Source organism: Sturnira hondurensis, unplaced genomic scaffold (assembly GCF_014824575.4).
Source record: "Sturnira hondurensis isolate 20B ecotype Veracruz unplaced genomic scaffold, ASM1482457v3 Scaffold0008151, whole genome shotgun sequence".
NCBI classification, from domain to species: Eukaryota; Metazoa; Chordata; class Mammalia; order Chiroptera; family Phyllostomidae; genus Sturnira; species Sturnira hondurensis.
In genome coordinates this window covers 379831-390671 of record NW_028080782.1, presented here as the reverse complement: position 1 = coordinate 390671, position 10841 = coordinate 379831, and the positions used below count along the sequence as shown (strand labels likewise).

Genomic DNA, 10841 nt, shown 5'->3' with positions numbered 1-10841 from the left:
TCTACTTTTCCAACCTTATTGTGGTGTTGTCCCGGGGGTTTGGATATTCCAAACTCTCTAAAGAAACTGGAACTCATTACATTAAAAATATTTTTCTTTATACTAACTTGCTTTCTGTAATTCCAGCTCAATGATGGTGGTGACCATATGTTTCTAATACACAGCTGAGTATCTCAGGAGTGTTCTCGGCACATGCCAGATATTCTATGATTTATTTCTGAAGGGTTAAATGAATAAAAGGTGAGGCTTGTAAATGTAAAATACTCCAGTGTCTTTTTTAAAGTATATTATATTGATTATGCTATTACAGTTGTCCCAGTTTTTTTAATCCCCTTTATTCCCCATTGCTCTACAATCCTCCACTCCTGTATTCCTCCTCCCCCACCCCACGCACACACTTAGTTCATATCCATGGGTTGTACATAACAGCCTTTGGCTTCTCATTTCCTGTACTTTTCTTAACCTCCCCCTGTCTATTTTGTGCCTACCATTTATGCTTATTTGCTGTACCTTTCCCCCCCATTCTTCCTCCTCTCTCTCCCTGCTAATACCCCTCCATGTGATCTACATTTCTGATTCTGTTCCTGTTCTAGTTGTTTAGTTTAGTGGCTTTTCTTTTAGGTTCAGTTGTTAATAGTTGTGAGTTTGTTGCCATTCACTGTTTGTAGTTGTGATGTTCTTTTTCTCAGATAAATCCCTTTAACATTTCATTTAACAAGGGCTTGGTGATGATGAACTCCTTCAACTTGATCTTATCTGGGAAGCACTTTATCTATCCCTCCATTCTAAAGGATAGCTTTGCTGAATAGAGTAATCTTGGATGTAGGTCCTTGCCTTTGATGACTTCTCAAGCACCCAAGGGGCTTGAGGCCCCCTACCCTGTAGCAGCCATTGAGTCCACCTGCCTGCAGGTTTCACTGGACCCCGAGGTATTGGTCATTCGAAGTATTAGTTCTGAGCTTTGCTTTCCTCATTGGAAAACCTGGGAAAATAATGCTCTAAGTAGAAATTAATTACCAATTTATTAATAAGTATTTTATGTATTATATTAGTGTTAATAGAGCACCATTCTGTATCATTTGGTATTTATTATCAGTAATAGATTGCTATTATCACCAGTAATGAAATCCTAAGCAAGACATGACTAAGGTGTAGTGAGGCATAGCTGGATAATGTGCCTGCCTGATGGAAAGCCATTTATTTTCACAAGAATTCCAGCTGGTATGAGTGAGTGGGCGATCGTTTCTGATCTGACACAGGATTGTCCTCCTATAACTGAAAAGCCCTGCAGGGAGTGGGACACCTGGGTTAGTTTCTGCAGGGGCCAGTTCTTGCCCCCATCTCTGAGGCTGAGGGTCTGGGCTCTGCCTCTGGTCTGACCATTCCCGAGCCAGAAACCCAGGGCTGGAGGGGCAGGTGGCCTCGTACCTGCAGCAGGATTGCTGGGTCTCTGGGATTTGGGTAAAGCATTCCTGCCCACTGGCCCCAAATGTTGACACTCATTGTGACAAGGACAGCTGGTACCTGTACCTTTTGCACCCGATGACTGTTTAGAATGACATGAGTCTCAATTCAAAAGTTTATTATAAAGTTTTTTTAACAGACCACTATGAGAAACTTTGGCATCTGAAGTGATTACTTTTATTCCCTAATGCCGAAAAAAAATTTTCCACTCTCATGAACCACTTGGCAATTTCTACTGTTGCAGGGAAACCAGGGGCCGGGTGTAGGGAATGGGAAACCCACAGAGGGCGATAACCTGACCTCTGAACTGGATCCAGGCATGTGTGACAAGGGGAGAACGTCTCCATGGAGCTTACCTCCTGATTTCCTTTCTCCTCCCATTCCTCCATTTTGCTATCCAGGAGATGGAGACCCAGACACACTGAACGCATTGTCCAGGCACCTATAGCAGTTTACTGCAGCTGGATGATGGGCCACAGAGCCCTGGCCACATGCCCGGATACTAGACCTGCAGGGGGACTTCCTTTCCCTATGGCCCTGTGGATGCACTGGAAGCAGCTGGTGTACAGGGCGTGGCCTGTCCCCATATTGCTAAGATCTGTCTTGGCAGGACCTCTGTCGAGTCCTACCCGAGGGCTCCAATGTCAAGTCTAGCACTGCTGTAAGCACTCAGAATCCACCCACTGGGTGTGGATTCTGAAATATCACAGCCGCCACTTTCCCCCCAGCTATGTGTGCATCCTCTTCTGGTGTTGCGTGAGGTTGAAGTTCCGGCTGAAGGTTATCCCGCAGTTGCCACACTGGTAGGGCTTCTCTCCCGTGTGGATCCTCCGGTGGAGGGTGAGTGAGTAGTTCCTGACAAAGGCCTTGCCGCACTGGCTGCACCTGAAGGGCTTCTCACCGGTGTGGATACGCTGGTGCAGGATGAGGTAGGCGCCCTGGCTGAAGACCTTGCCACACTGGCTGCACTTGTAGGGCTTCTTGCCAGTGTGGCTGGCCTGGTGAGTAGCCAGGGACGAGGGCCTTGCGAAGTGCATTTTGCAGATGGAGCACTCGTAGGGCTTCTCCCCGGTGTGCATCCTCTGGTGCAGGATGAGGTGCTTGTTCTGACTGAAGGCCTTGCCGCAGTCCGCACACACATACGGCTTCTCCCCAGTGTGCACACGCAGGTGCTCCATCAGCGAGGAGTTCTTGCTAAAGGCCGTGCCGCACTCCCCACACATGTACGGCTTCTCGCCAGTGTGTGTCCTCTGGTGCACAATGAGGTACTGTTTCTGGCTGAAAGCCTTCCCGCAGTCCCTGCAGGCGTACGGTTTCTCGCCAGTGTGCACACGCCAGTGCTCTGTGAGCGAGGAGTTCTTGATAAAGGTCTTGCCGCATTGGCTGCACTTGTAGGGCTTCTCCCCTGTGTGGATACGCTGATGGATGGTGAGGCACGACTGCTGGGTGAACTGCTTCCCACAGGTGGTGCAGGAGAAGGGCTTCTCGCCAGAATGGATTTGTTGGTGCCTCTTCAGGGAAGAGTTACAGCCATAAGCCTTGCCACAGTCCCCACAAGCATAAGGCTTCTCCCCGATGTGCAAGCGCTGGTGGATGGTGAGGCTCGATTGCCAGGTGAACTGCTTCCCACACGTCGTACACGAGAAGGGCTTCTCCCCGGTGTGTGTCCTCTGGTGCAGGACGAGGTGCATTTTCTGGCTGAAGGCCTTGCCGCAGTCCCCACACACATATGGCTTCTCCCCGGTGTGCGTCCTCTGGTGTAGGATGAGGTACGTGTTCTGGCTGAAGGCCTTGCCGCAGTCCCCACATGCATACGGCTTCTCCCCGGTGTGTGTCCTCTGGTGCAAGATGAGGTTCCTCTTCCGGCTGAAGGCCTTGCCGCAGTCCCCACACACAAATGGCTTCTCTCCTGTGTGCACACGCTGGTGGATAGTGAGGCATGACTGCTGGATAAACTGCTTCCCGCACGTGGTGCACGAGAAGGGCTTCTCTCCAGTGTGGATTCGTTGGTGCTTCATCAGGGACGAGTTATAGCCGTAAGACTTGCCGCAGTCCCCACACTTGTAGGGTTTCTTTGTGCAGAGTTTAGAGGAGGGACTGAGGCTGGAAGTACCTGAGTTCTTCCCACTCCTGGTGACTGGGCGCATCTCTGATCGTCTTGGTCCTCCCACCCTCTGTGGGGCTGGCATGGGGCTTTGGTGGATGAAAGCCTTCACTTCATGACTTTTAGGGGCTAATGCTTTGGACGTGTCCAACTGCCCCAGACACGTCCCTGGGCCCCTCTGTCGATACCCAGCTCGGTCACCCTGTGTCTCTGCTCCTTCACAGTCATAATCCCGGGCACCATTCCCTGAGGGTCTGTCTTCCCAGTCTTCCTCCTGTGGGTCCGATCCTTTCCTGTCAGGTCTAGTCTCCAAGTCTGAGGGGAGGGGAAAGAGATGGCAACACACACGTCGTTAACCAGCTGGGAGGGAGGAGCTTCCCAAGATAAGACAAAGCACAGCCTGAGAGCAGAAGACAGTCTGTTGTGGGGACAGTTGGAGATGGGTAGCAGTGACCTGAGACAGTGAAGTTGAAGAAGGTGAATGGAAAAAAAGGGGGTGAGTAGAGAGCAAGAAAGGTCCCCTTGGGAGTGGATACAAAGGCAGCCAGCAGAGCACAGAGCTGGGTGGACATAACCCTGAAGAGAAAGAAGAAAGTGGGCTTGGAGGAATGGATCGAAGGATCCTACCAACCCAGCGACAGGTCACTGCACCAGCCTCCTCGCTTGCAGCGCTCTCCCTCTACTCCATCGGCCACCTGTGGTTCTCAAACCATTGAACTTTATTACAAAGGATAAAGTAACAGCTGACTCACTTGTGGATGTGCTGGTTGTCCTCTGTCTCCCCACTGCCCAGCCAAGCTCCCACCATCCTACGCAGCCCAGGAGCATCCTGGCCCTGGCAGCTGACTCCTCACCCCTCCTATCTGCCCACTCCTGCCCCCCTGCTGAGCACAGCCCACCCTGATCCCCTCTTGTGTTTGTCTGGTGGGCTCCTCAATCTCTGTTTCCAGCCTAGGGGCTGTCATGAGTTCAGACTCTGCATATGGACCTCTGGATTCATCACAACATTTTATTTTATCTTTAAGATTGTATTTAGAGAGGGGGAAGGGAGGGAGAAAAAGGGAAGAGTGCAAGAGATCAGTTGCCTCCTGCACGCCCCCAAGTGGGAGACCTGGCCTGCAATCCCAGTCATGTACCCTGACTGGGAACTGAACCAGAGACCTTTTGTTTCACAGGCTAGCACCCAATCCACTGAGCCACACCAACCCGGGCTCATCATAACATTTTAAAAACTGAGATCTTACCAAAAAAATCTCATAAAGTGTCGACCCAGCCACACAGAGCCCTCTTTCCTACGAAGTAACAGTAAAAGCAACAATGGTAAGCCGTGTCCCACTTTCATCATTTAAGCCACCACTGGCCCCTCAACCCCTGAGTTTGAGACCCTCCCCCTGGGTCACAGGAGACCAAATTTCAGTCTCTTCTCTATGCTGACACTTCCTAAATGGGTACCCCTGACCAGATCCCTCTCTGATATCTGCTGAGGAATAATCCAAGGCCTACGAGCACCACTCTTGTGTATCGCAAATGTAACACATTTGGTGCAAGTCCTGTGATTTCAGAACCTTGAATCCCAAATAAGAAAAAGAAAGAGCAACCACTGTTGTTCGAAAGAGCAACCACTGTTTTTCAAAAGAGCAACAATGTGGTGATCGCAGGTGATGTGACTTTGAGTGGTGGGAACGCAATGTACCTACAGATCACTTATCATAAAATGTACACTTGAAATGTATAGCATCCTATTAGCAAATGTCACTACAATAAATTTTTAAAAAAGTGACATTAGTCCCTTTGATTCATCATTCACAATAATTAACTCTACATGGACCAAAGACCTAAATAAAGAGGTGAAATTCTAAAACTCATAGGAAAAACAGGAGTAAATCTTCATGGCCTTTAGTTAGGCAATGGTCCTTCAGATACAATACCTAAAGCACAAGAACAAAATAAAAGAACTGGACCACATCAACATTTAAAATGTGTGTTCCAAATGATGCCAATGAGAAAAAGACTACCCCCAGTATGGGAGAAAGAGTTGCAAAGCACATATCTGATAAAGGACTTGTACCAAGAATGAACAACAAAAGAATACGTAAAAAAACTTTCAAAATTGAATAATAAGGAAGAAAACAACCCAACTGAAAAAATGTGGAGCAATGCAATTCCCAGCGTGTGCTGGTGGAAATTAAAACAACAACAACAAGACAACTGCTTTGGAAAAGACTGGCAGTTTCTTTAAAAAAACACAAAAAACAACAACTTATATATGTACCTTCCTATAACCAAACCCTTCTCAACAGAAAGAAAAGCATATGTCTACAGAAAAATATGCAGAAGTGGAAATAACCCAAATGTTTATCATCAAGTGAATGGATAAACAGATTGTGGTCTACCCATGAAGTAGAAGAGTACTCAGCAATAAGAAGAAATGAACAATTCCCCTGGCCAGGTGGCTCAGTTGGTTGCAGCGATGTCCTGTACACCAAGAGGCTGGTCCAGACAAAAACTGATTGATGTTTCTCTACCTCTCTTTCTCCCTCAAAGCAATAAAACATCCTCAAGTGAGGGTCTAAAAGAAAAAAAGAAAAGAGCCCTGGCTGGTGTGTCTCAATGGATTGAGTGCCGGCCTGGAAATGGAAAAGTTGCTAGTTTGATTCCCAAATAAGGGGACGTGCCTGGGTTGTGGGTCAAGTCCCCAGTTTGGGGCATGTCAGAGGCAACCAATCAATCTCTCTCTCACACACCGATGTTTCTCTCTGTCTCTTTCTTCCTCCATTCCCTTATCTCTAAAAATAAATAAATATAACATGAAAGAAAATTGAACTACTGATACATACAAGTGGGTGAACCTCAAAAAAAATGATGCCAAGTATAAGAAGTCAGGTAAAAAGAAAAAGGCTCCTTGCCATATGTTTCCATACATATAAAATTCTGAACTGAGCCCTGGCTGGTGTGGCTCAGTGAACTGAGTGTTGAGAACCAAAGGGTAGCTGGTTCAAATTGGGGTACATGCCTGGGTTGTGGGCCAAGTCCCCAGGTGGGGCACGCAAGAGGCCACCACACATTGATGATTCTCTGCCTCTCTTTTTCCCTCCCTTCCCCTCTCTCTAAGAATAAATAAATAAAATCTTTAAAATTTGAAACTGAGCAACCTAAAGCACAGTGACATAAAGCAGAGCAGTGGTCAACAGGTCATGGAGGGGCAAAGAAGGAGAGACTGCAGGGGTTCATGCGTGTTGTCAGTTTAAGGTGATGGTTTCCTGGGTGTATAACAGAGGTCAAAATGCATCAAATTGTTCACTTTAGTTATGTGCCGTTAACTGTAGGTCAGTTCAACCTCCACATAAGCTATGAAAGAAAGGAGACCGCACGCTAGTTCCGAAAGTTAGTGTTTTCCCTGAAGAATATTATCCAGGGACACCTTTCTGTGTCAGTGACTACGGAGAGTGCTGACCTTCGAAGTGCACCATGATTTCCATCTTATTGCTACACCCCGATTTGTTCCGTCAGTCTTGTAGGTGGGTGTCTTGGGCATTTCTCTTGATTTTTCTTCCTATGAAAAACTTTGCACACTTACAGAAAAAAATGTAAGGAATAGATCCCAGAAATGGAATCGTTTGATATTTGGTTGGTATTGCCAAACTGTTCTCCAAAAGAGTTATCTCAACCTTATGCTTGTAAAATGAAGACTCCCTTTTCCTACAGCCTCTCAATACAGGCTGATATTACCTTTTTTCATTTTTTTAACCTTACTCAAGGATATCCTTAGGGAGAAAGCGGGGGTGGTGGAGAGAGGGAGACAGAGAGGGTAGGAGAGAAAGACGGAGACAGAAAAAGAGAAACATCAATAGGCTGCTCCCGCATGCGCACTGAGTAGGAATCGAACCCGCAGCCTAGATATGTGCTGTGCTCTGGGATGGAACCCGCAACCTTTCAGTATACAAGGAAGACGGTCCGACAGCTGAGCCGCCCCTGGCCAGGGCTGGTATTCTTTTTCATATCTGTGTATGTCATGGGCAAGATTTGTGTTTCTGTGACTCAATTTGTACTTCTTCGACTACTAGTAAGGTTTAAAAATCTTTTTTTCCCTTTTTAAAAGATTTTATTTATTTTTAGAGAAAGGGGAAAGGAGGGAAAAAGAGGGAGAGAAACATCAGTGTGTGGTTGCCTTTCACATGTGCCCAACCTGGGACCTGGCCTGCAACCCAGGCATGTGCCCTGACTGGCAATCGAACTGGCAACCCTTTGGTCCACAGGCCGGCTCTCAGTCCATTGAGCCACACCAGCCAGGGGAAAGGTTTAAAAATCTTTTATAAAGTGAAACTCCATGCATTTCTACATCTGTGAATTGCACACTCATAAGCTATGTTCACCTTTCTACCATTCATTCCAACTTTTTCTCATTTATTCCTAGGAACTTTTTATATATTTACACACCTCTGGTGGCCATACATGCAGTAAATACACTTCTCCACTTCATTACCTATCAAGTGCATTTTAAGCTTTGAGTAATGTGAATGTCCTACCTAGTCAGATCTGTCCATCTTTTTTATATCTGGGTCATCCTGAAGTGACAGGCAAATAGTAACATGGTGAAGCTGCCCCCTTACCCAGTGAGACCAGGTTCCAGTAGGTCTCCATCATCACGTCCCTGTAAAGGTCCTTCTGCGCAGGCTCCAGCTGCTGCCACTCCTCCTGGGTGAAGTCCACGATCACATCCCTGAACGTCACGGTCCCCTGTAAGAGGAAGTGCAGACCACTCACCACAGGGCCCTCCTCACAGATGTGGGAGACACAGCTGGAAGGGCCAAGAGGACCAGGAAGGCACATGGGATGCACCTGACATGGTGTCGACAAGCTGCAGAGCTCTGAAGGGCCTGTCCACTCAGTGTCCTCAGTGCCTAAGTCACTAGATGGTCCTCAGAGGGACAAATAAACGATGGGGCTGTTCACCAAGAAGACAAACAACCGACTAAAGAATGGACAAAGTCCCTGAATAGACACTTCTCCAAGGAGGACACACAGATGACCAATACACATATGAAGAATACTCAACATCACTTACCGTGACAGCAGGAAATGTAAACCACAATGAGATACAGCTCACACCTGTCAGATGGAAGCTCCGTAACAGAACCGAATCGAGTCCATTTCACCCTGACAGCTGTCTGAGCAGCACTGGCTCTAGGGGGTGTCTGGGAAGCTGGGAGGTGTGGTCTATGGTTAGGTCCTTGGGGGGAGATTCCAGGGTGGGGGGCAGGTGACACAATGCCATGACCCTGTGTGTGAAGTAAATGTGGCTCAGTAGCGTGGTGGACAATGAGGCAATGATGACAATGACATCACCACAGCAGTAACACCTGTCACTCACTAGGTGGTTCCTCTGTGCCAGGTTTTAGTCTAAGCCGTGTTTCCGGTTCGGTTTTGTGCTGAGTTCCTGTGTTGAAGTGCTAACTCCCAGCTCCTCGGGATGGGACCTGATTGGAAACAGGCGCACTGCAGGTGTATTGAGTTAAGATGAGGTCACACTGAAGAGCTGTGGCCACTTAGACAACAGGACATCTGTCCTTATAAAAAGGAGATATTTGGATGCAGAGACATGCACACAGGGACACACCATGTGAGGATGGGAGTTATGGTGCCACGAGCCACAGGACCAACAAAAGCTGGAAGACACGCTGGCAACAGACTCTTCCCTGGCGCATTCGCCCAAAGGTGGTGGTGTGATCACCGTTTGGGATAAGTAGAAGGTCAGCTTATCCCAACTTATGTGAGAGATCAATGGTTCTCTCTCACATTGCTGTTTCTCCCCCTCTCTCTTCCTCTCTCTCTAAAATCAGTAAGCATGTCCTCAGGCGAGGATTAAAAAAGAATGAAAGAAAGGAATGTTCAGAATAGGCAAATCCTGAGGCAAAGAGTAAGTGACTGGTTACTAGGTACAGGGACTGACAGTAAGAATCTAGAGCGATGCTTTGTTTTCAGGATGATGCAAACACAGGGTGGGGCAAGAATAGGTTTACAGCTGTTGTATGGAAAAGAGTATAGTAATAAACCATAATACAAGAATAAATTCTGTGTTTCATGTACTCACAACTGTAAACCTACATTTGCCCCAGCCTGTATTCTGCAACTGAATGTGACGATGGTTACACAACTGAAAACCCGTGAACTGTACATGTTGTGGTATGTGGGGTGCATCTCAATGAAGGGCTAGAGGACACGAGAAACCCAAGTTCATGGGTAAGGGAACCGACATGTTTATACAGCAAAACAAATTTCAAGTGGGTAGAAAAGATTCAAAAGTTCACTGTTAACACTCTAACGATAAATGGAAAAAAGGAAGATGTGTAGGTGGCATGAGGCCTGCAAAGGAGAAATGCTTTCTCTGCTTAAAAACATTGGAGACACCAGGTTTGGGGAAAACACCAGCAGGTTGGACTTTATTATTATTTTTTAAAGATTTTATTTATTTATATTTAGAGAGAGGGGGGAGAAAGAGAGGGAAAGAAACATCGACGTGTGGTTGCTTCTGTGTGCCCCCTTCTAGGGACCTGGTCTGCAACCTAGGCACATGCCTTGACTGGGAATCGAACTGGCGACCCTTTGGTTCAAAGGCCGGCACTCAATCCACTGAGCCACACCAGCCATGGCTGGACTTTAAAAAAATTTTGCAATGCTTTTGAACTCAAGAAATATAAAGGTCTCCTGTCTGACACCCAGTCAGGGCACTTGCCTAGGTTGTGCTTTCAGTCCATGGTTGGGGCCTGTACAACAGGCAAGCGATTGACATTTCTCTCCTACATTGACGTTTCTCTTCCTCTCTTTCTCCTGCCCCTTTAGTTCCTCTAAAAAATAAATAATTAAAGTTGTGGGGGGGAAAAATAAAATAAGCTGAAAACCAAAAAGCAAACCAGGAAGACTATTCACCACAAAAATGTACATACTCACTCACTCACACTCTTCTTTAAAACCTTCCAGAATGCTAAGATTCCTATAAACCAGCAAAGGATAGGATACTTTGCTCACCTGCAGAAATGGCCAATAAACATTTTCTAAAAATCAAACCTCAGCAATACCACAAACACTGCTACTCAGAAAGAGTACATGTGATACATCAGATGTCACCTACCATGCAGAAGATTTATACCGCTTGTCATTTACATCCCATGAGCTGAATAAATCCCCGAACAAAGGCCAAAATGAAACAGTGGCGGCCCCTGCTGCATGCTGTTGGGAGAATAACCTGTCCCAACCCAGAACTATGAAGACTTCT

General features: G+C 46.9%; 1 protein-coding gene across 1 annotated transcript in view; it reads right to left on the bottom strand.

The window, feature by feature from the left end:
- Positions 1-1618: 1618 nt before the first annotated feature.
- LOC118992226 (uncharacterized) overlaps positions 1619-10841 on the bottom strand; it is a 47199-nt gene continuing 37976 nt past the window's right edge. Inside the window, exons 14-15 of the mRNA XM_037053927.1 lie at positions 8179-8305; positions 1619-3883 (exon numbers count right to left, since the gene is read on the bottom strand). Of these exons, the coding sequence (XP_036909822.1) occupies positions 2193-3883; positions 8179-8305 (1818 nt within the window). The 3' untranslated portion in view covers positions 1619-2192. The remainder of the gene's footprint in view (positions 3884-8178; positions 8306-10841) is intronic.